This window comes from Narcine bancroftii, chromosome 1 (genome assembly GCF_036971445.1).
Source record: "Narcine bancroftii isolate sNarBan1 chromosome 1, sNarBan1.hap1, whole genome shotgun sequence".
Lineage (NCBI taxonomy): Eukaryota > Metazoa > Chordata > Chondrichthyes > Torpediniformes > Narcinidae > Narcine > Narcine bancroftii.
The window spans coordinates 152,551,307-152,577,808 of NC_091469.1; the positions used below are offsets into that span (position 1 = coordinate 152,551,307).

The following is a 26,502-nucleotide window of genomic DNA, read 5'->3' on the forward strand; positions in this document are numbered from 1 at the left end:
ATTTCTCTAACTATAAGAGGCCGATTTCTGCCGATGGCAAATCTGCCTGCCTTAAGGCAGACCAAAGCAAATTTTGTGTCCCATTCCACTGTTTCTTATTACATGCTAAGTGAACTTGAACTCGGTGCAGGTTCGAAGGGCTGAATGCCCTTCTGCTTCCTATTTTTTACCTTTCTATGCTTTAAAAAAATAACTGAAGAAAGGTTGGTATCAATCCACAATATCAACATCACTGTACATCTGGCCTTGTTAGCAGGAGCTTGCCCTGCAGACTGATGGCCTTGTTGCCACCATGATGAGAATTGGTTCATTGTTAAGCATTTCAGGATGTCCCAATCGGAATGTGACAGGATCGTGTATTTTTAAAAAATCTGCTAAGGATGCAATGAAGCACAATGACTCAGCAAAATGGGTCCATTTCCCTCCCTGTCCTGAAGGATTGTGAAATTGGAAACCTTAAAATGACAATTTAAGATTTGTTTCCTGCTTCCTCTTAGATCCTGCTGTAAGACGCGGAGAGAATGGAGCAGCGCATCCACTCTGCAGAAGCGAAGAACCCCCAGAGAGCAACCAGTGAGCATAATGGCTCCTCGCGCATCATTAATGTCGTTTTCCTGATGCTCTTCGTCGATTTGCTTGGGTTTACTCTCATCCTGCCTCTCCTCCCCTCCATTTTGGATTACTACGAAAAGAATGACCATGTGAGTACAACAAGAAATCTGGGGAATGTGTCATAGAGCAAGTGTGTTCCCAGAAAAAAACCATGCGTACCAGCTTTTTCGTAGTACAAACCCAAGTTCAAGGTGCAGCGTTAAAGCTTGTTTTGTTACCGGTCCAGCTAGACATCTTGTGTTTAGTACAGTGAATGCAGCTGAGGATGTAACGACGACTTCCCTCCATGAACTCCATCTTTATCTTCTGCTGCCTGGGAAAGGCATCTGAAGGACCCTTCACAACCCGGAGAAACATGAGAAGAAGGCTCAGCAGTGGGTGAGCATTAACCAAAAGGCTTTAAGGCTGTTTGTTCCTCTGAGCCAACAGACTCCTGGATAAGCCACATAACATTGCCGTCCTTGTTTGGGTATGAATAGATCATTTCATTTTAACTTTATAGTCCGTAAATTAAGCTCTTTTCATGGTTATATGTATTATAGATAACCTGTTAGACTGCTCGCAGAAGAACTCTTCTCTCTGTGCTAGGTATAATGTGACAAATGAACTGGAATGTAAGGTACAGTACAGAAATGTAGAGTTACAGAGAGACCAGTTGGTATAGAACAAAGACAAAAATCGTTTCACTATTTAAACCAGTGGTTCCCAACCTTTATCTTTCCACTCACGTCCCACTTTAAGTAATCCCTCTGCCATCGGCGCTCTCTGATTAGTAAAGGATTGCTTAAGGTGGGACGTGAGTGGGAAGGGAAGGTTGAGAATCACTGGTCTAGACCCAATTGTTACTGAAATATTTTGCTTGAGAAAAGTTGTCATTGGCCCATTTCCTTTGGAGTTCTGAAATGGTGCACATAACGAGGTCAATTAGGGGACGATTAAAAAAAATTGTTTTCAAACCTTTTCTTCCCACCCACATCCCACCTGAAGCAATCCTTTACTAATCACAGAGCACCGATGGCATAGGGAATACTTAAGGTGGGATGTGAGTGGAAGAAAAAGGTTGAGAACCACTGATTTAAATCTAAATTTAATTAAAACAAATATATATTTAAAAAAATTTAGACATACAGCACAGTAACGGGCCCTTTTGGCCCACGAGCCCGTGCCGTCTAATCACACCCAATTGTTCTGAACAGTAGGAGGAAACCAGAGAGCCCCCGGAGGAAACCCATGCAGACACGGGGAGAATGTACAAACTGCTTACAGACAGCAGCGGATTAGAACCCCGGGTCGGAGGCGCTGTAATAGCGTTGAGCTAATCGTTATGCTAACCCTGCCACCTGTTCTGTCTGACGTTCACCCTGCAGTTTCACAAAAGAAGTATCACAATTTCTTGTTTCTTTTAGGTATTTTTCCCCCACACAAATCCTGCAAGAGTGAATTTTTATTCTTTTCCTCAACTTGCTTTATCAGCTTGGAATTTGATGACGGCACGGTTCAGTGTAGCAGGTTAGCGCGACACTGATACAGCGGCAGCGACCTGGGTTCGAATCCCGCACTGTTTTGTAAGGAGTTTGCACGTTCTCCCCCTGCCTGCGTGGGTTTCCTCCTCCGGTTCTCCGGTTTCCTCCCTCCATTCATAACAAAACATAACACACATAACAATTTACAGCACGGAAACAGGCCATTAGGCCCTTCTAGTCTGCACCGAACCAAACACCCCTCTCTAGTCCCACCTCCCTGCACAATGCCCATAACCCTCCATCTTCTTCTCATCCATATACCTGTCCAACCTTTTCTTAAATAATACAATTGACTCCGCCGCCACTATTTCTCCCGGAAGCTCATTCCACACGTCTACCACTCTCTGAGTAAAGAAGTTCCCCCTCATGTTACCTCTAAACCTCTGCCCCTTAATTCTTAACTCATGTCCTCTTATTTTAATCTTTCCTCCTCTTAACGGAAATAGTCTATCCACATCCACTCTGTCTATCCCTTTCATAATCTTAAATACTTCTATCAAATCCCCTCTCAACCTTCTACGCTCCAAAGAATAAAGACCTAATCTGTCCAATCTCTCCCTATACTCTAGATGCTTAAACCCAGGTAACATTCTGGTAAACCTTCTCTGCACTCTCTCCACTCTGTTTATATCCTTCCTATAATTAGGCGACCAGAACTGCACACAGAACTCCAAATGAGGCCGCACCAACGTCTTATACAATCTCAACATCACCTCCCAACTCCTATATTCCATGCAATGATTGATAAAGGCCAGCATACTGAAAGCCTTCTTCACCACCCTATTCACGTGAGTTTCTACCTTCAGGGAACGATGTACCGTTACTCCTAAATCTTTCTGCTCTTCTGTATTCATCAATGCTCTCCCATTTACCACGTATGTCCTGTTCTGATTCTTCTTACCAAAATGAAGCACCTCACACTTATCATCATTAAATTCCATCTGCCATTTTTCAGCCCACTTTTCTAAGCAGCCCAAATCCCTCTGCAATCCTTGAAAACCTTCTTCATTATCCACTATTCCACCTATCTTAGTATCGTCTGCATATTTACTAATCCAATTTACCACCCCATCTTCTAGATCATTAATGTATATAACGAACAACAATGGGCCCAATACAGATCCTTGAGGCACACCACTGGTCACCGGCCTCCAACCTGACAGACAATTATCCACTACCACTCTCTGGCCTCTCCCTTTCAGCCAATGTTCAATCCATTTGACTATCTCAAAATTTATACCTAAAGACTGAACCTTCTTAACTAACCTTCCATGTGGTACCTTATCGAAGGCCTTACTGAAGTCCATATAGGCAACATCCACTGCGCTACCCTCATCCACATTCCTAGTCACCTCTTCAAAAAATTCAATCAGATTGGTCAAACATGACCTTCCTCCCACAAATCCATGTTGAGTGCTCCTGATCAGACCCTGTCTATCCAGATGTTTATAAGTACTATCTCTAAGAATTTTCTCCATTAATTTACCTACCACAGACGTCAAACTTACAGGCCGATAGTTGCCAGGCTTCCTCCTTGAACCCTTTTTAAATAACGGAACCACATGCGCAATGCGCCAATCCTCCGGCACTATCCCCATATCTAATGACATTTGGAAAATTACCGCCAGAGCCTCTGCTATTTCCTCCTTCACTTCTCTCAATGTCCAGGGGAAGATCCCGTCTGGTCCCGGAGACTTATCCACCTTTATATTCTTCAAAAGCCCTAAAACTACATCTTTTGTAATCTCTATATTCCCCATATTTACCCAATTTGCTTTTTTTTATCTCACATCTCCCAATATCCTTCTCCTTAGTGAATACCGAAGAAAAGAAGCTGTTCAATATCTCCCCCATTTCTCTAGGCTCCACACACAGTTTTCCGCTCTGATTCTCTAAGGGACCAATTTTGTCTCTAGCTTTCCTTTTACCATTAACATATTTGTAGAACTCTTTTGGATTAGTTTTCACCCTGCTTGCCATAGTTTCCTCGTACCTTCTTTTAGCTTTCCTAATTCCTCTCTTAAGATTCCTCTTACATTCAATGTATCTTTCAAACATCCCCTTAACTCCATGCTTCTTATATCTAATGTATGCCTCCCTTTTTCTTCGAACCAAGTTTTCAATATTCCTTGAAAACCACGGCTCTCTCAAACCTTTTGCCCCTCCTTTGAACTTAACAGGAACATAAAGCTTTTGCACTCTCAAAATCTGATCTTTAAAAGACTTCCATCTCTCTACTACATCCTGCCCATAAAACAAATTGTCCCAATCCACACCCTGCAAGTCCTTTCGCATCTCCTCAAATCTAGCTTTTCCCCAATCAAAAACCTCAACCCTTGGCTCTGACTTCTCTCTTTCCATAATGACATTGAAGCTGATGGCATTATGATCACTGGACCCGAAGTGTTCGCCAACACTAACCTCCGTCACTTGACCCATCCCATTTGCCAACAGTAGATCTAACACTGCTCCTTCTCTGGTTGGCGCATCCGGGTTGTGATAGGTTGATCAGTCACATGGGTGTAGTTGGGCAGTGTGGGTTTGTGGGCCGCAAGGGCCTGTAACAATTTAATTTAAATTTAAAAAAATTGTTGAATGATTGAAAAACCTTTCCGTTCTTTTTTTTTGAGGCTTTTATATTGTGTTTTCCCAGTTGCTGAACTGTCTCTTCTCCATATCTTTTGACCTCCCCTTAAAATGGGAGTGTGAGCAAAGATCTTGCCAGAAAATATACGAGTGAAACTTGCAATAAGCAGAAAGTGGGAGTGCAGCAGGAATCTTGCCAACGTCCTAAAGTAGTTAATGAATAGCAGAAGGCTCCTCTGCACTATATGATCGATCGACCAGATCTCAAAGCAGGCTTGTTCTTTGAGGCATGTGTTTTGTGATCATAGAACATTACAGCACTGTACAGGCCCTACAGCCCATGATTTCGATCTGATATCTGGAAACCTAGTCCACAAGCTAAATCTTCCCTTCCTCACACCGAGAGCCCTGTATTTTCCTTGCATCCATGTGCCTGTCTAAGAGTGTTTTGAAGGCCCCTATTGTACCAGCCTCTGCCACCACCACTTGCAATGCATTCCAGGCACTGACCACTCTCACAGATCTGCTGGGGAAATAGAAATTCACCCTAGCCAGCACTCGCGCATGCACATAAGAAACATGGCTGCGCATGGCCCAAAGACACCAGGACGACGCAGTTTACCCCCCTCCCTTGCTCTTTCTGCCCCAACACTCCCAAAAGGAGGTCATAGTAATGTCTGGCTTGAGGTGGCACTGGACGAAAGACAGAGTGCTCAAAAGCCAGACTGTCTGGCCTAAAACTGGACGTCTGGCTACCTGAAGACAGAGGGATGGGAAAGATAGGGAGACGGGTGTTGTCTAACGGAAACCAGAGGCCGATGTTAATGGCATCTGGTTGGAGGGTGCCCAGACGTAATATAAGATGTTGTTCCTCCAATTTATGTGTGGCCTTGGTTTGGCAGTGCACGAGATCATGGACAGATAGGTCGGTGTGGGAGTGGACAACGGAAATGAAATGATTGGCCACAGGGTGATCCCCACCATTACTGTGGACAGAGCGAAGGTGCTCAGCGAAGTGATCACCCAGTGTGTGTCCAGTCTTTCTGATGTAGAGGAGGCCACAATGGGAAAACCAGTTGCAGTAGATGACTAACGCAGATTAACAAGTGAAGTGTTGCTTCACCTGTAAGGACTGTTTGGGGCCCCGAATGGTGGTGAGGGATGAGGTGTGGGTGCAAGGTTGTGATTATATAACCATTTAACAATTACAGCACAGAAACAGGCACTTCTAGTCCATGCTGAACACTTTCTCCTACCTAATCCCACTGACTTACGCTCAACCTGTAACCCTCCATTCCTTTCCCGTCCATATACATATTCAGCTTCTCTTTAAATGCTAATATCAAGCCTGCCTCCAACACATTGTCTGGAAGCTCGTTCCACACACCCACCACTCTCTGAATGAAGAAGTCCCTCCTCATGTTCCCTCTAAACATTTTCCCCCTCTCAACTCATGTCTTCTTGTTTGTATCTCTCTCTTTCTTAAAGGAAAAAGCCTCTCTACACCAACTCTATCTATACCCCTAATAATTTTAAATACCTCAATCAAATCCCCTCTCAATCTTCTATGCTCCAAAGAATAACCTAACTTATTTAACTTTTCCCTATAACTTTGACCCTGTAACCCCAGCAACATTCTAGTAAATCTTCTCTGCACTCTCTCCAATATTTTGATATCCTTTTATACTTTGGTTACCAAAACTGTACACAATACTCCCAAGTTTGGCCTCACCAATGCCTTATACAATTTGAACATAACATCCCAGCTCCTATACTCAATGCTCTGATTTATAAGGGGCAACATACCATAAGCTTTCTTCACCACCCTATCCACAGGTGACTTCAGGGAATTATGTGCCATTATTCCGAGATCTCTGTTCTATTGCACTTTCAGTACCCTACCATTCACCATGTGTATGTCCTATTTTGATTAGGCCTACCAATCACACCTATCTGCATTAAACTCCATCTGCCATCTTTCAGCCCACTCTTCTAACTGGCCTAAATCCCTCTGCAAGTTTTGAAACCCTTCTTCACTATCCAGAGCTCCACCTATCTTAGTATCATCCAAATTTACCACATTAAGTAAATGACAAACAGTAATGGACACAATACAGAATCCTGAGGCACACCACTAGGCTTCTAATCTGACAGTTATCTACCACTACTCTCTGGCATCTTCCATTCAACACTGTCAAATCCATTTTACTACTTCAGTGATCGAACCTTCCGAACTAACCTTCCCTGAGGAACTTTATCAAAGGTTTTACTAAAGTCCATACATACAACATCTAATGCCTTACCTTCATCAACTGTTCTAGTAACCTCCTCAAAACATTCAATAAGTTTGGTCAAACATGATCTTCTCCTCACAAATGCATGTTGACTGTTCCTAATCAAACCCTGCTTATCCTAATATTTATATATTACCATCTCTAAGAATATTTTCCATTAAATTACCCACCACTGATGTCAGACATACAGGTCTATAGTCAATAGATTTACTCCTTCCATCTTTTTTAAACAATGGAACTACATGAGCTACCCTCCAATTCTCTACCACCATTCCAGTTACTAATGACATTTTAAATATCTCCGTCAAAGCTCCTACCATTTCGACACTAACCTCCCTCAAGGTGCTAGGAATTAGTGGGAAGGGATGAGTGGATGGGGGAGTAATGGAGGGAGTGGTCCCTGTGGAAGGTGGAGAGGGGAGGAGAGGTGGTATCATGTTGTCGGTGATAGAAATGGTGGCAACTAATATGTTGGATGCAGAGGGTGATAAATGAGGACAAGGGGAATCCTGGCCTTGTTGTGACCATGAGCAGAGGGACCAGGGTAGATGTGCGGATGTTACAACCTTGACCAGCAGCAATGGAAATTCACCAAGACAACGCTACCTTCAAAGCCATCATTTTTATTAATAACTAATATAACATTTCTTACTTAACTCTAAACTTAACCCCACTATGCGCAAGTGTGTGTGTGGCAAACCCCAAACCATTATAGTTCAGGCACAATTCTGAAGAGATTATTCAGATTTAAAGTTCAGTGGTAGAAATCTTTTATGTTAAAACTCAAAGTCTTTAAACTGTTGTTCAAAAGTAATTATGTAGTTGAGACATTGATACATCAGACTTTTCAAAACTCACAAGTTCTTGTATCGTTACTTTCAGAGAAATAATTCTTCATACGAATGACTTTTTCACAATTCCCCTCTCTTGCAGGGAGGTTACAGAACCTGTGATTTCCACGATGCTCTCACAAACCCAGGCAAAGGTTAAACAAAGTGACCATTATAAATGGACACGGCAGAACTGCCCTCTCATGACAAAGAGGCAGTCGAAGTGGCCCTTTTCTTTGAAGCCACTGATTCTGGGTTTATTTCTTGTCAAAGGGAGAACACAACAGCACCCTTCTCATGGAAGGTTACTGTATCTCTGACTTCAGACAAAAACTGGTTCACAATATCAAAGATGCCTTCTTGGAGTGCTGTAATCACATGACATGACACCACTGCTGGCTCTATTTTCTTCGGAAAGACGAGTCAACAAGCAAATGGTCTGTTTCCACACGTGCTTCTCCTTAGCAAACACTCACTGTCTTAAGTTTTCAATGGAGAACGATCGTAAGACTTTTATGACTGTTTAGAGCTTGAACAATGATGAGTCTTCCATCTCCGACTTGATGGATCCTCAGTGACTGCTTCGAAATGATGACGTGTTCTGTGTGTGTGTGTGTGTGTGTGTGTGTGTGTGTGTGTGTGTTTCCCTATTTCCAAACCCACAAAGTTCCCTAATTATTAAGATACATATTTTAACCTAAAGATTACTAATAACAAAGTTCTGTAAGATGGATAATGGAGGCAAGGGTTGCGTTAATGGTGGTAGTGGGGAAAGCCACGTTGTTTGAAGAGGGAGGACATCTCTGATGATGTGGAATGGAAGACCTTGTCCTGGGAGCAGATGAGACGGAGGAATTGAGAGAAAGGAATAGAAATCTTACAGGGGACAGGGTGCAAAGAGGTGCAGTCGAGGCAGTTGTGGGAGTTGGTAGGTTTGTGGAAAATGTCTGCGGAAAGTTTGTCTCCCGAGATGGAGAAAGATTGAGAGAGGGGACAGTGGCCAAAGAAGAACTAAGTGAATTTGAGGTCGGGGTGAAACTGAGCAGCAGAGTGGATAAAGTTGACGTGCTCACCCTGGGTGCATGAGGCAACACCAAGGAAGTGGCGGAAGAGTTGGGGAGTCTTGCCTGTGTAGATCTGTGGAACTCACTGCCGCATAAAGTGGTGGAGACCAGATCATTGGGAGAATTTAAACAGGAAATTGATAAGTATCTAATTAGTAAGGGTGTCAAGGGATATAGGGAAAAGGCTGGAAATTGGAACTAGGTGTGGCTGATAGGCAGGAAGCAAAGAGTTGAAATTAAGGGTTCCCATTCTGGATGGCTGCCTGTCACTAGTGGTGTTCCGCAGGAATCTGTATTGGGGCCGCTACTGTTTACAATTTATATTAATGATTTAGATTGTGGTATGAATGGTTTTGTGGCCAAATTTGCGGATGACACCAAGATAGGTGGCGGTGTCGTAGAAACCGTAAAGTTGCAGAAGGATTATAGACAGATTAGAAAACTGGGCAAAATTATGGCAGATGAGATTTAACATAGAGAAATGTACAGTTGTATGTTTTGGCAGTGGGAATAAACAGGCAGAAAACTATTTGGATGGGGTGAAAATTCAGACCTCGGATGTGCAAAGGGACCTGGGTGTTCTCGTGCAGGGAAACCTAAAAGTTAATGATCAAGTGGGATTGGTAGTGAAGAAAGCGAATGCTATGTTGGCCTTCATTTCAAGAGGAATAGTGTACAAGAGTAAAGAGGTGTTGATGAGGCTCTATGGGGCACTGGGGAGGCCTCATTTGGAGAACTCTGTACAGTTTTGGGCCCCCTATCTTAGAAAGGATGTGATGTTGTTGGAGAGGGTGCAGAGGAGATTTACTAGGATGATTCCCGAAATGCAAGGGCTAACGTACGAGGAGCATTTGGCAGCTCTTGGGTTGTATTCATTGGAGTACAGGAGAATGAGAGGAGATCTAATAGAGGCATTTCGTATTTTGAAAGATTTAGATAGGGTGGATGCAGGTAAGATGTTTCTCTTGGTGGGTGAATTGAGGACCAGTCAGAGTCTGAAAATTAGAGGTTATCCATATAAAACAGAGATTAGGAAGAACTTCTTCAGCCAGAGGGTCGTGGATCTGTGGAATTCATTGCCGCATACAGCAGTGGAAGTCAGATCACTGGGAGTATTTAAACAAGAAATAGACAAGTATCTCATTAGTGAGGGCATCAAGAGATATGGGGAAAAGGCTTGAAGGTGGAATTAGTGTAAAGTAGCTTAGTGTAGATTTACAGAACAGACTCAATGGGCCTCGTGGCCAGCTTCTGTTCCTTTATCTTGTGATCTCCTTGGACTCCTTAAGGAACTGAGGTGTTAAGGTGCCTCTTGCACAGTTGCCTCGATTGCTGGCTCCAAGCGAGGTTTCCTTAAATATGGAGTGGCAGGAATTTGGAAGTTCGGACTCTCTCCACCTTCCTGTGAACACCTCGCCTTCTCCTTCCTAAAATCAACAATCAGCTCCTGGGTCTCGGTGACGCTGAGAGCAAGATTGTGTTCTGGCCCCACCCACCCAGTTTCACGAAGAATGGAAAGAAAAAAAGGATGGTGATAACATTGCATTAATTTTTAAAAACACAGCAACAGATGTAAGGTTCTTTCTTGTCCTGTTTTGTGTCAATTTCTCTCTGCTTATTATTAACAGGATGGAGTTTATCAGTCGCTACAACACTCTGTGGACTGGTTTGCAGATGTAATCGGAGTCCCCAGTATAAGAAAATATAACACTGTCCTCTTTGGGGGTGAGAATAATTCCTTGTTCATCAGTGGTTGCTTGTTCCAAGATCACGGGGCGGCACTGTGGGCGTAGCGGTGAATGCAACACTGTTACAGCGTCAGCGATCGGGATCGGGTTCAAATCCTGCGCTGTCTGTAAGGAGTTGGTACATTCCTCCTGTGTCTGCATAGGTTTTCCTCAAGAGCTATAGTTTCCTCCCGCCATTCGAAATGTCCTGGGGGTGCAGGTAATTGGGTGTAAATTGGGTGGCACAGGCTTGTGGGCTGAAATGGCCTGTTACCGTGCTGTATGTCTGAACTTAAAATTTAAACAGAATTATATAATTGAGGTGAATGGTGATGCTTTATGAAGGGTAACCAATGATCTTATTTGTATGACTGCCAGGTGATGTTGTGCCTGAAAATATAATGTAACATGTAACCGGTTAGTGTAGTGGTTAGTGCGACACCATTACCTGAGTTCAAATCTGGTGCTGTCTGTCAGGAGTTTGTATGTTCTCCCAGTGTTGCGTGGGTTTCAGCCAGTTTCTTCAGCATCCATAGGGGACAAAGGTAGATTGCCGATGTTTCAGAGCAGGAACGGGTGAGCAGGTCCCTCGGTCTCACCACTGTGCTCATTTAGCCCAGGCTTCTGTTGCGTGCCTCTTGTTCCCAACCCTTTGCCCTTCACCCTTAAAGTGCCCCCGAGTCATAACCCATGCTGCCCAATTACATCCAAATAACCTACCAACCCTGTACGTCTTAAGAGGGGTGGAAGGAAACCAGAGCGCCCAGGAAAAACCCACACAGGTCACGGGGAAATGTACAAAGTTCTTACAGACAGCATCAGGACTTGAACCTGGGTCACTGGCACTGTAATGGCATTGCCCTAACCGCTGCGCTAACCATGCTGCCCATGAGTTCTATGGAATTTGTTGGCATTGACGGCTGAGGAGGCCAAGCCATTGGGGATATTTAAGACAGAGGCAGATAGGTTCTTGATTGAGAAGGGAATCAAAGGTTACGGGGAGAAGGCTGGAAATGGGGTTGATAAGCATAGAAAATCAGCCATGATGGAATGGAGGGGGTATTTTGATGGGCCGATTGGCCTGATGAACTTGTTCACTGTTGTAGCCCCACTGCACTTAGTCTATTGTGGAGCCTCCACCCAGCTTAGAGATGGGATTCTGTCCCTGAAACAGGTTGCCTCACATGCACTTTGTTCCCTCCTGTCCAGGGCTCATTGGATCCATCTTCTCGCTGCTGCAGTTCTTCATGTCTCCAGTAACAGGCACTGCCTCTGACTACTTCGGCCGCAAGCCGCTGATGCTGGTGACCACAGTGAGTTGGCCTGAATTTGTTCCATCTTCCCCACCCCAGAGCTGCCTGTGTGGAATTGCATGTCCGCCCAGCGGCCTCTGGAGGAGGTGCAGAATGGATTCATGCGGGTGGGGCTGTTGGGCTTGAGTTGCAAGAATCTGCAGATGTTGGAATCTGGAACAAGAACAACATCTGGATGAACTTGGGCAGCATCAGGTGGAAATAAAAGAACTGTCCATGTTTCAGGCTGGAACCGTGCATCAAGATTAAAGGTGTAGATGGGAGATGGTACAATGAGAACAAGATGGGAGAGGTTGGGCGGGGGACTGGTGAACCAGGGAGAGGTGAAGGATGATGGACAGAGGCAGTTGATTGGCAGATACCAGAGAGAGAGAGAGAGACAAGAGGAATAAAAGTGTCATGTACAATGTGCAGATGTACTGAAATTCTTGCTTGCTGCAGCCACACAAGTACGTGATTTATACCAATTGCAATAGTATAAATGAAATTACCACAATAATAAATAGATGGATAAATTTGTCGTTAGTGTATGGGAAAATAGCGATATTTTCTCCAGGGTTCTGGTGGTGCAGGGTTGAATTAAAAACGTTATTGAACCAAGAGATGCTGGTCTTCATCGTTCTATACTTTGAAGGTGGCAGTGAGAAGAGGTTGTGACGAGGGTGATGGGCGTCCTTTCTGATGTCGGCTGCCTTCTTGAGGCAGCGGTTCACCTAGATGTCTGAGGTGGATGGGACTCTCGAAAACTTCTACAGGTGTACCGTGGAGAGCATTCTGGCTGCTTGCATCACTGCCTGGTACAGAAGTGCCAACTCTCAGGACAAGAAAAAACTCCAGAGGGTTTTTAACTCAGCCTCCATCAAGGACATCTACATGACATCTTAAGCAGCCTCTATCCTCAAAGATCCCCCACCACCCAGGCCATGCCTTCTTCACTCTAAAAGGTACAGGAGCCTAAAGACAAGGACTCAACGGCACAAGGACAGCTTCTTCCCCGCTGCCATCAGATGCCTGAATAATCAATGAACCAAAGACACGGCCTGACTTTTCATGCAGTATTACTTTGATTTATTGTTGTAAGATGATTATAATTGGAATATTTGCACAAGGACGCTGCCTCAAAATCTCGAATTTCGTGACTTGTTCATGACAATAAATTCTGATTCTGATGGACCTGGCGAGGTTTGCCACTGCAGCCATCTCCATTCCTGGAATGTGGAGGAAGAGGAGTTATCTGGGATGGGTGGGGATGATGAGTTGTGGGGGGGGGGGTGCAAAGGTTTCCAGTGTTGGAGTCTGATAAGAAGAAGATGACAATAGTGGTTTCATGAGAGGTGTTAGGGAAGAGGCCGTTTGTGTGCTCTCACCACTGAGACGAAACCAGTGTTTGGACACTGGAACCTGAGCTGTTATGTTAGGCGGTGCAATGGGACAATGGCTCTCACCCAATGGGATTGTCTCACTGGATAGAGTACTCACACCTGCATTGATTGGAACAGAGTACAAACCCATTGCCATCATAAGATATAGGAGCAGAAGTAGGTCATTTGCCCTGTTGAGTCCACTCTGCCATTCCATCATGAGCTGATCCATTCTCCCACTCAGCCCCTCTCCTCTGCCTTCCTTCTCCCCATAACCCTTGATACCCTGACTATTCAGATGCCTGTCAATCTCTGCCTTAAAAACACCCAACGATCTGGCCTCCACGGCTGCCCGTGGTAGCAAATTCCAGAGGTTCACCACTCTCTGGCTAAGGAAATTCCTCTGCATCTGTTTTAAATGGGTGCCCTTCAATCCTGAAGTTGGGCTCTCTTGTCCGAGACTCCCCTACCATGGGAAGCAACTTTTCCACAGTGACTCTGTCCAGGTCTTTCAACATTTGAAATGCTTCTATAAAGTCTTCCTTCATTCTTCTGAACTCCAAGTCCAACAGCCATCAAACGCTCCTAATCCTTTCATTCCAAGAATCATTCTTGTGAACCTTCGATCCATTAATGAATGCCAGCACATTCTTTCTTAAACAAGGAGCCCAAAATTCTACCCCATACTCCCAAGAGAGGCCTCACCTGTGTCTTAAAAGCCCCAACATCACATCCCTGCTTTTATATTCTATTCCTCTGGAAATGAACGCCAACACAGCATTTGCCTTCTTCACCACTGACTCAGCCTGTAAGTTAACCTTCAGTGTATCCTGCACGACAACTCCCAAGTCCCTGCACCTCTGGATTTTGAATTTTCTCCCCATCCAAATAATATTCTGCCCTTTTATTCCTTCTCCCAAAGTGCATGACCGTATCCTTTCCAGCATTGGATTTCATTTGCCATTTCTTTGCCGAATCTATCTAAGACTCTCTGCAGCCTCTCTGTTTCCTCGTCACCACCTGTCCCTCTACCTACCTTTGTATCATCTGCAAACCTCATCACAAAGCCATTTATTCCTCAATCCATATAAGTGGCCCCATCAGACTGAGATGGGTGGGATTGTTACTGCCTGAGCTCAGCTCTCGCTTTAGTCTGGATTAATGTTCTGGACATGATGGAGGAATTAAATTCCAAGAATTGGAATAAAAATAGTGACCGCAAACCAACTAGAATGAAAACAGATAATGCTGGAACCATTCAGCAGGTCAGCCAATGTCTGTGGAGAGAAAAACAGAATTAATACAGTCCAACTCTGCTTACCCAAAATCGGATTCTCCAAAATCCTCAGCTACCCGAAATTTTGGACAAATAAGGATTATCCGAAACAAATCAGAAATCCGCATTTATCCGGAATTTGTTTTTGGAGCCAAACTGACTGGGGACCTCGGACTGCTGGTGGCCGCAGGGACGTTGGGCCGCCAACGGCAGCGGGGACCTCAAGCTCCAGGCGGCCTCAGCGGGACCTCGGTGGGGTGGTGTTGGTGATCGGCGGCGGCCAGCATATTTTTTGGTGAGAATAAAACATTATTTTAATGCTTAAAAAGCCTTCTCTTGTTGTTTGTTGTTTAAATGTTGTTTCGACTGGGCTGTTTTTAAAAAAAATGACCAATTCTCCGAAAAAACGATTTCGGCCCGGTCCCGACTATTTTGGATAATCAGAGATGTATTTCCATTTGGAGACCCTCAGATCTTTAACCTGTCCATGAAACAAGATTTCCCTTCTGAAAGTTGATGATTTTTCTTCTTTCATGGACCTGAACTCCCTCCTGATGCATGGTCTCTGAATTGAAATGTTAACTGTTTCTCCCTCCACAGATGAACATTCCTCGTTTTTAATTTCAGTTTTTATTAAGTTCTCACCAGACTGCTGGATTTTTGTAGAGAGCCCATCTCATTTACTAATATCCTTCAGGGAAGGAAATCTGCTGACCCTGCTCTGTTTGGCCTCCCAGCGAGCCCAGGCATGGGGGACCCAGCCTCACGATTTGGGAGGGGTGAGTAGATTTTGGACGGAGATGAGAAGGAACCACTTCTCACAGAGCACAGTGAATCTCTGCCCAAGGAAGCCGTGGAGGCTGCCTCATTGAATGCACAGTATTTAAAAATGCAGATTTTTGAATAGATGGGGAATTGAGGGCCATAAGACATAGGAGTAGAAATAGGCCATTCAGCCCATCAGATCTGCCCTGCCATTTAATCATGAGCTGATCCATTTTCCCACTCAGCTCCACTGCCTGGCCTTCTCCCCATAACCTCTGATGCCCTGGACAATCAACTGTGGCAACAAATGCCACAGATTTACTACCCTCTGGCTGAAGAAATTCCTCTGCATCTCCATTCTAGAAAACATAGAAGATAGGAGCAGGAGTAGGTCATTCGACCCTTCGAGCCTGCTCCGCCATTCAACGAGATCATGGCTGATCTTAAAGTTCAGTACCCCGTCCCCGCCTTCTCTCCGTAACCTTTAATACCCTTATACTGAAGAAATAGATCTAATTCCCTCTTAAATAGATTTAATGAACCTGGCTCTACTGCCCTCTGTGGCAATGAATTCCACAGATTCACCACCCTCTGGGTCAAGAAATTCCTCCTCATCTCGGTCCTAAATGGTTTGCCTATTATCCTCAAACCATGGCCCCGGGTTCTGGATTTTCCCATCCTTGGAAACATCCCATCTGCATCCATTCTGTCCAGTCCTGCCAGAATTTTATAGGTCTCTATGAGATCCCCTCTCAATCTTCTAAACTCCAGCGAGTACAATCCCAATTTGCGCAATCTTTCCTCCTGTCATTCCTGCCATTCCAGGTATCAGCCTGGTGAATCGCCTCTGCACTCCCTCCATTGCAAGAACATCCTTCCTTAGATAAGGTGTCCAAAACTGCACACAATACTCCAGGTGGGGTCTCACCAAGGCCCTGTACAGCTGCAGTAAGGTATCCTTGTTCCTATACTCAAACCCTCTTGATATGAAGGCCAACATACCATTTGCCTTTTTAACCGCCTGCTGTACCTGCATGCTCGCCTTCTGAGACTGGTGTACAAGTACCCCTAGGTCTCTCTGCGCTTCCCCATCTCTTAATCTATTGCCATTCAAATAGTAATCTGCCCTCCGGTTTGTATTACCAAAGTGGATAACCTCACATTTATCCACATTGTAGTGCATTTGCCATGTATCTGCCCAGTCCCTCAATTTATCCAAATCACACTGGAGCTTCCTGACCCCCTCTTCCGTGCACACAACCCCTCCTAGCTTAGTGTCGTCTGCAAATTTGGAGATATTACATCCAATCCCCTCATCCAGATCATTAATGTAAATTGTGAACAGCTGGGGTCCCAGTACAGATCCCTGAGGCACCCCACTGGTCACCGCCTGCCATTCAGAAAATGAGCCATTTATCCCAACTCTCTGTCTTCTACCTGCCAGCCAGTTCTCAATCCACATCAATACTTTGCCCCCAATCCCATGAGCCTTGATTTTGGAAGCCAGTCGTTTATGCGGGACCTTATCGAAGGCCTTTTGGAAGTCCAGGTACACCACATCCACTGGCTCTCTCTCATCTATTTTACCTGTCACCATCTCAAAGAATTCCAATAGATTTGTCAAGCACGATTTATCTTTTGTAAATCCTTGTTGACTCTGTCCGATCCCTTCTCTGCTAGTCATATGTTCCGCTATTACATCCTTAATAATGGATTCCATCATTTTGCCCACTACTGATGTAAGGCTCACCGGCCTATAATTCCCCGCTTTTTCTCTACCCCCCTTTTTAAATAGTGGGGTAACATTAGCTACCCTCCAATCCATGGGTACATCCTTGCATTGGTGAACAGGCGGGTGAATGGAGCTGGGTCCACATCAGCCATGATCTTACTGAATGGCGGAGCAGGCTCAAGGGACAGAAGGCCGACTCCTGCTCCTGTTTCTTGTGATCTTGTGTTCAGACCTATTGGCTTCTTGGTTTACATTGAATAATCCTTGAGGTATCTTGGTGTGTGGAATTGCATTGATCTAAGCAAAGCAGTCTCAGGACATTTAAACATGACAGTCACTGATGGTCAATCTGTCTTTCCCAAGGGTGGGGGAATCCAGAACCTCGGGGCTTAAATTTAAAGTGAGAGGGGAAAGATTTAAAAGGGATCTGAGGTTTGGTGTGATGTGTCCAAACATGGGAAAATAGGGCTAGTTCAGATGGACGGCCTGGTTAGTCTGGATGAGTTGGGCTGAAGGGCCTGTTTCTGTGCTGGCCACTTCCAGAGAGGTAACACAAACCTGCTGTACGGGTGAACCAGAAGATGCCAGAGAGACTCAGTGAGTCAGCCAGCATCTGTGGAAATGAGTCAGCGTTTTGGGCCAGGACCCTTCTCCTGGGTATGAGATAACTCGCCTGGATAGCACGCAAAAGGAAGCTTTTCACTCCATACCTGTGACTATGAACAAATCCTAACACTCTGAGAGCTAACAAAAGAAGTATGAGTTCCATATTAAATGGGATGGAAATGTTTTAAAATTTACAACACAGTAGAAGCCAATTCCGGCCATTTAAACACCAGCCATCCAATTGCACCCAATCAACCTACTCCCCTGGTGTGTTTTGGAGGGTGGGAGGAAGTCAGAGGAAACCCATGCAGGTCACGAGGAGAACGTACAAACTCCTTACAGAACCCAGGTCACTGGTGCTGTAAAAGCGTGGCGTTAACCATACGCCCACCATGCTGCCCAACAGGAATGTTGAGGCCATTCAGCCCTTGAATCAGGACTGGTCCCAGTCCCCTTCCGCAGTACTGAGGGAGCTCCAAACCATTGGCTGCCTTCCTGCATGGTGTTGAAGGGCAGTGGAATTGTCCTGGCTGTCTTGTAGTCATTCACCCTTACATGAATGTTATTGAAAAAGATCGATCTGACCACTCAAAGCTGCTGGTGGAGGGAGTTTGCTGGGTAGCGGGACCCATGCTGCTTTGCCTGAACAACCACCCTTCAAAGTATGGACTGTCAGCTATGTCGGAGCGTCCTGTGATCATAGCAAGTACTGTAAACAGCAGAGGTGCTTGCCCTTTGAGTGCTATTAATTCAGTGTTACAGCATGGAACGGTCCCTCTCTTCTCTGCCAGCCATGCGTTCATTCTGTTTTGCCAGCTCATGCCTTGCTGATTTAGAACGTTAGAGAATAGAAACCGAACTTTCAGCCCTGTGCCGAACGATTATTCTGCCTAGTCCCACTGACCTGCACCCCGTCCACTGCTGGAAAATTCTACGACGATGATCCTTGGTGTCAATGGCACAGATTTTTTGGAGAAGGTGTCTTGTCCTAGGCTAAGTATAGATACTTCTCTTCCACACCTATGTCTCCTGCTCCACATTAAACATATTCACAGAGTAAATAAAAATAAAAGAGAAGGAATATAAAATCAGTCTATTTGCAGATGACGTCATAGTCGACTTAACAGAACCAGAATTATCAATAAAAGAATTACATAAGAAATTGAAGGAATGTGGAGAAAGATCAACGCAAATAAAAGTGAAGCAATGCCAATGAATAATGCGGATTACACAAAGTTTAAGAAAGAATCACCATTTAGATGGCAAAAACAAGCAATCCGATACCTAGGTATTCAACTAGATAATCATTTAGGCCATCTATACAAACTAAATTATCAGCCATTAATGAAGAAATTACAAGACGATTGGAAAGATTTACCACTAACACTGATAGGAAGGGTAAATTGCATTAAAACGAATATCTTCCCAAGGATACAATACCTATTTCAATCGTTACCAATTCACCTAACAGAGAAATTCTTCAAGGAACTAAAGAAAATAATAAGGAAATTCTTATGGAAAGGGGGGAAACCGAGGGTAGCACTAGATAAATTAACAGAATGGTACAAACAAGGGGGTTTACAGCTATCAAACTTTAAGAATTATTATAGAGCAGCACAATTAAGATACCTATCAGATTTTTATCAAACAATGGAAAAACAAATTGGACCAGATTAGAGCTAGATAAAATAGGGGAGAAGGTACCTGAACATATACTTTATAAGTGGGATTAAAAGCTGGTGCAACATAGAAGTTCACCAGTACTGCATCATCTGCTCAACATTTGGAAGAAGATTCACGTAGAAAGGAAAAAAAACAAATTATCAACTACCAAAACTAATATTGACGCAAAATCAACTAATCCCTTTCACAATAGTAGATAACCTTTCCTTTCGAGCAGGGGTGTCAAACTCAAATTCACAGAGGGCCAAAATTAAAAACTTGGACTAAGTCGTGGGCCAAACTAAATATTTATTGAAAATTTTCAACAACATCTGCATGTTTTCTCTTCTTTCAACATATGTAATGTTAAACTTTTTCTTCTTAAAATAAATGTTTAATAATAGTTTTGGTTAAACTCTTTCCAGAAGAAGCATTAACAAATGAGAAATAAAATATTCAAAAATAATATTTCTCTATAGCCTTTAAGCTCCTTTAAAATTTTTTTTTCACAAGCCAACAAGTCAAAAAAAATAACAACTTGCTTCAATTACAAACAGGTTTGTCTTTTAAAATGATGAACATATAGTCTGCCTCCCACCTGTTTTCTGTCTTTCGTTTGGCCATTTTTCGTAAGGGGTTTATTACATGTGAGTTAGGCGACAGGTCACAGATGCTAATAAAAGTAAAGAGAGGAGGTGGGGGCGATTAGCGGGCTGACGGGCCGGCGCCAATGCATTTGCAAAGCATTCTGGGATTTGTAGTATTAGCTGTGCGTGCACTATACTGGCACGGCAGCCAGCGGGCCAGCTCTAATACATATTTGATATGATCTTGTGGGCCAAATATAATTATATCACGGGCCAAATTTGGCCCGCGGGCCTGAGTTTTACATGTGTGGTTTAGAGAATGGGAGAGAAAAAGGATCAAAAGAATAGAAAATTGTTTTTTGGGAAATAATTTATTATCTTTTGAACAAATGAAGTACAAATATGGAATAACTCACAGTACAATGTTTGCATACCACCAACTGAAAGCCTACTTGAAGGACAAATTGGGAAGCAGTCTGAGGTTTCCAGAAGGAAGCGGCTTTGAATATGTGATTACAGACACAATGATAATTAAAAGATTTATAACAAACATGTATATCAAGCTGCAAGAGAAAGAGAATGAGGAAATAAGCTGTAAACCCAAACAAAAATGGGAACAAGACCTAAACATAAAGATAAAGAATGAAACATGGGAAAAGCTATGCTCGGGAGTCACGTGATGGAGTAGTGGCCGGACGGTGAACTCCAGCCCTCTCCAGAAAAGTCGGGAAAAACGAGAGAAAATACAAAGGCACAGAAATACAAGTTAAAGAAAAGTGAATATAAAGGTGGAAAGAAGATGGAGACAAAAGGAGAAAAATCAAAATCAACGGAAAGAAGAGAGGAAGAGAAGACAACGGAGGAAAAAGGTGAAGGCCTTACCTGTCCGAAGAGGCCCGCTGCGGAGAGAAGACCCCACTACCTCAGGTCGGTAGAAAGAGAACTACAACAATGGCTCACAGAGCCGAGTAAAAGTGCGCAACCGCGCATGCGCGACTCCTCGCGCATGCGCGATGCGCATACAAAAAAACACACCGACGGGAGGGGGGACCAGCTGGGGAGTCGATCTCCACAGCCGGCAACGACAGCTGCAGAACACCTGCAGCAAGAAGACACCACAGAAGACAATGGAAACAAGAAAGAAGAGGAGGAAAGGGCAGCAAAGAAACAACAGATGGTCAACCTAGAGGAAGAAGAAGAGGAAGAGGAAGAGTACAGGGAAATAGAAGAAGAAAAGATAGGCAAGGTAAAGGAGGTACTTGCTCTTGTTAGAGGATACATGGAGTCATTTAAAGAATGGCAAACACAGGAATTCAATGATTTAAGAAGAAGAATAAACAACACAGAAAAGAAAATAAATAAAATGGATATGACCTTAACAGAAATGGGGAAAAAAATGGACAAGATGGAAGAACGGGCAATAGCAGCAGAAATGGAGGTAGAAGACTTAAAAAAGAAATTGGAGGAATCTAATAAAAAAACTAAAGAGACACAAGAATTACTAGCCCAAAAAATAGATATAATGGAAAATTATAACAGAAGAAATAACATAAAGATAGTGGGCCTTAAGGAAGATGTAGAAGGCAAGAATATGAGGGAGTTTATAAAAGAATGGATCCCTAAGGCCCTAGGATGTCCAGAACTACAGCAAGAAATGGAAATAGAAAGGGCACATAGAGCATTGGCCCCTAAACCACAACCACAACAAAAACCAAGATCTATTGTAGTAAAATTCCTAAGATATACTACAAGAGAAAAGGTGCTGGAGAAGACAATGGAAAAAGTAAGAGAGGGCAACAAACCACTGGAGTACAAAGGGCAAAAAATCTTCATTTATCCAGATATAAGCTTTGAACTCCTAAAGAAGAGAAAAGAGTTCAATGCAGCAAAAGCGATTTTATGGAAGAAAGGATATAAATTTACACTGAAGCATCCTGCGGTATTGAAAATATTTATTCCAGGACAACAAAACAGACTATTCTCGGATCCAGAAGAAGCACGAAAATTTGCAGAACAATTACAAAAATAGACTGAGGGATGAAGACGGGTAATGAGAGCAAAAATTATCACGATTGATATGTATGTGGGTAAAGACAAAAATAGACTGAGGGATGAAGACGGGTAAGGAGGGTAAAAATGACCACGATTGATATGTATGCGGGTAAAGAGGTATAAGAGTGAATAGAGACAACGGGCATATGTGAAAGTATCTGTAATTAGAGGAAAACATAGAAAGTATAGACAAGAATTAATAAGGGAAGGTAATGGAATAGAGAGAATAAGGAGGGAACTAAAAGAGTGACCTTTGTGACATATAAAAAACGAAATCTTTTCTGGGGGGGGCTGGGTGGGGGGAAAAGAGCGGTCACTGCAAAATCAGTTGACGCTTGCGAGTGGATTCGCAAATCCAAATGGAGAGGGGAGATGTGGTTGTCCGACAAGGGATAAAGGGCAACTCAGGAGGGGAAGGGGAGATTGGGGATAAAGAAGATAGAAATAGGAGAATAAGGAAAATGTTGGATGTTGTAGGAATGTTGTCTGGTAAAGAGTTGAAAATAAGAAAACAGAAATGGAAAAGGAGGAAAGGTAATGATGGAAAAACGGAAAGAGAAGATAAACAAAATATAAAATGGCTACGCTGAACTATATGACTCTAAATATTAATGGAATACATAACCAAATTAAAAGGAAGAAACTACTAAATTTACTGAAAAAGGAAAAAATAGATATAGCATTTGTCCAAGAAACACATTTAACTGAATTGGAGCACAAGAAATTAAAGAGAGATTGGGTAGGACATGTAACAGCAGCATCGTATAATTCAAAAGCAAGAGGAGTGGCTATATTAATTAGCAAAAATGTGCCATTTAAAATAGAAGAGGAAATAATAGATCCAGCAGGGAGATATGTTATGATAAAATGTCAGATATATTCAGAGCTTTGGAATCTACTTAATATATATTCACCTAACGAAGAAGATCAAAAGTTTATGCAAGATATCTTTTTGAAGGTAGCTAATACGCAAGGGAACATACTAATAGGAGGGGATTTCAATCTGAATTTGGATCCAAATATGGATAAAACGGGGAAAAAAATTAACAGGAAGAACAAAGTAACCAAATTTATAATTAAATCAATGCAAGAAATGAAACTTGTGGACATATGGAGGAAACAAAACCCAAAAGAAAAGGAATACTCATACTACTCGACTAGACATAAAACATACTCAAGGATAGACCTATTCCTGTTATCAGCCCACATACAAGGGAGAGTTAGGAAAACGGAATATAAAGCTAGACTATTATCGGACCACTCACCCCTGTTATTGGCAATAGAGCTAGAAGACATCCCTCCAAGAATGTATAGATGGAGATTAAACCCCATGCTACTTAAAAGACAGGATTTTAGAGAATTTATTGAAAAACAATTAAAAATGTACTTTGAAGTAAATACGGAATCAGTGGAAGATAAGTTTATACTATGGGACGCAATGAAAGCATTCATTAGAGGGCAAATAATAAGTTATGCAACCAAGATGAAGAAGGACTATAATCAGGAAACAGAGCAGTTGGAAAGGGAAATAATAAACATAGAAAAAAAATTAGCAATAAAGGAAGATACAACCAAAAGAAGAGAATTGGCGGATAAAAAAATAAAATATGAAACATTACAAACATATAAGGTGGAGAAGAATATAATGAAGACAAAACAGAAATATTATGAACTAGGGGAAAAAACACACAAAATCCTAGCATGGCAGCTTAAGACAGAGCAAACTAAGAAAACGGTATTGGCAACAAGGAAAAAAGACAAACAAATTACATATAATCCAAAAGAAATTAAGGAAAACTTCAGAGAATTCTATGAACAATTATACCGAACCGAAAACGAAGGGAAAGAAGGGAAAATAGATGAATTTTTGACTAAAATTGAACTACCAAAACTACAAATAGAGGAACAAAATAAATTAACAGAACCATTTGGAACAGTAGAAATACAAGAGATAATAAAAAATTTACCAAATAATAAGACACCAGGAGAGGATGGACTCCCAATAGAATTCTACAAAACATTTAAAGACCTAATAATACCGCCCCTCCTGGATGTAATCAACCAGATTGATGAGACACAAAACTTACCAGATTCATGTAAAACAGCAATAATTACAGTGATACTAAAACAAGGGAAAGATCCACTCTCACCAGCGTCATATAGACCAATATCTTTGCTAAACACAGATTATAAGATAATAGCTAAACTATTAGCGAACAGATTAGCAGAACAGGTACCGAAAATGGTAAATTTAGACCAAACTGGATTTATCAAAAAAAGACGCACAACAGACAATATTTGTAAATTTATTAACTTAATTCATGCAGTAGAAGGAAATAAAGCACCGGCAGTAGCAGTTGCTTTAGACGCAGAGAAGGCCTTCGACAGAGTAGAATGGAATTACTTGTTCAAAGTATTGCAAAAATTCAGTTTACCGGAGAAGTATATTAATTGGATTAAAGCATTATATAAGGGACCGTTAGCGAAAGTGACAGTAAATGGACATGTATCAAAGCAATTTAACTTAAGCAGGTCAACGCGGCAGGGATGCCCACTATCACCATTATTGTTTGCGCTAGCTATAGAACCACTAGCAGAATCGATAAGAAGAGATAATAATATAAAAGGAATAAAAATAAAAGACAGGGAATATAAACTCAGTCTGTTTGCGGATGATGTGATAGTGTACTTAACAGAACCAGAACTATCAATAAAAGAACTATATAAGAAATTGAAGGAATATGGAGAAGTGTCGGGATACAAGATAAACGTAAATAAAAGTGAAGCAATGCCTATGAATAACGCGGATTTCTCAAAATTTAAGGAGGAATCCCCATTCAGATGGCAAACGCAGGCAATAAGATACCTAGGTGTGCAAATAAACAAAAATCTAGGCCAATTATATAAACTCAATTACAATCCACTAATGAAAAAACTACAGGACGATTTAGAGCATTGGAAAGAGCTACCACTAACACTGATAGGAAGGATAAACTGTATTAAAATGAACATTTTTCCAAGGATACTATACTTATTTCAGGCATTGCCAATACAACTGACAGAAAAATTCTTCAAAGAGTTAAAGAAAATAATAAGGAGATTTTTATGGAGAGGGGGGAAACCGAGGATAGCACTAGACAAATTAACAGAATGGTATAAACAAGGAGGCTTACAATTGCCAAACTTCAAAAATTATTATAGAGCCGCACAATTAAGGTACCTATCAGATTTTTATCAAACAAGGGAAAAACCAGACTGGACGAGACTAGAATTAGATAAAATAGGGGAAAAGATACCTGAACACATATTATATAAATGGGACGAAAAATTGGTACAACATAGAACTTCTCCAGTATTACACCATCTCCTCAATATATGGAAGAAGATACATGTAGAAAGAAATAAAATAAATTACCAAATACCAAAACTAATATTGACGCAAAATAAGCTACTCCCTTTTACAATAGACAACCTTGCCTTTAGAAAATGGGAAAAAAAAGGGATTAAAAGAATAGAAAATTGTTTTTCAGGAAGTAGATTCTTATCCTTTGAACAAATGAGAGATAAGTACAATATAACGGGAGATACAGCGCTGGCATATTACCAACTGAGATCCTACTTGAAAGATAAATTAGGAAGCAACTTGAGTTTACCAGAGGGAAGTAACCTTGAATATGTGATTACAGATACAATGTTAATCAAAAGATTTATAAAAAATATGTATATTAAACTGCAAGAAAAGGAAAATGAGGAAACAAATGGTAAAACTAAACAAAAATGGGAACAAGATTTAAATATAAAGATAAAAAAGGAAACATGGGAGAAGTTATGCTCTGGAACGATGAGAAATACAATAAATACGAGGCTGCGTATGATACAATATAATTGGTTACACAGACTATACATTACACCGCAAAAGTTAAATAAATGGGACCCAACAGTATCTGATAGATGTTTTCGATGTAAAAAAGAAAGGGGAACAACAATTCATGCAATCTGGACATGTGAGAGAGTAGAAAAATTTTGGGATGATCTCAATCAGATATTAAATAAAATAACAGAAAACAATATACCAAAGAATCCAGAGATCTTTCTCCTAAGTAACATAAAAAATAAAGAATTTGGAATTGACTTGGAGGATGCACAAAAAAGATTTGTTAAGATAGCCCTAGCTGTAGCAAAAAAATGTATTATGTCAACCTGGAAATTGGAAGATAATTTGAAAATACAACAATGGTATATAGAAATGAATAAATGTATTCCATTAGAAAAAATAACATATAGTTTAAGAAATAATATCGAAATATTCGAACAAGTATGGGAGCCTTACATTAAATACAATAGCGAAAACCTACCGGGAACAAACATTACCTAAGTTGATGGAAGGAGAAGAGAAGAAAAAAATGGACTCAGTAGAATTTCTGGTGTATTTTTGTTGAATGACAACATTGTCTAACTGAATTAATGCAACCTAGATTGTATAACTAAAATGGATGAGAGGGGGGAGGGATG

At 42.0% G+C, this 26,502-nt stretch overlaps 1 protein-coding gene across 2 annotated transcripts in view; it reads left to right on the forward strand.

The window, feature by feature from the left end:
• The first annotated feature begins 501 nt into the window (after positions 1 to 501).
• The window catches only part of mfsd10 (major facilitator superfamily domain containing 10), a 61,918-nt gene continuing 35,917 nt past the window's right edge, over positions 502 to 26,502 (forward strand). For both annotated transcript variants that reach the window (XM_069942094.1, XM_069942084.1), the window contains exons 1-3: positions 502 to 701; positions 10,538 to 10,634; positions 11,846 to 11,949. In XM_069942094.1, the coding sequence (XP_069798195.1) occupies positions 522 to 701; positions 10,538 to 10,634; positions 11,846 to 11,949 (381 nt within the window). In that variant the 5' untranslated portion in view covers positions 502 to 521. The remainder of the gene's footprint in view (positions 702 to 10,537; positions 10,635 to 11,845; positions 11,950 to 26,502) is intronic.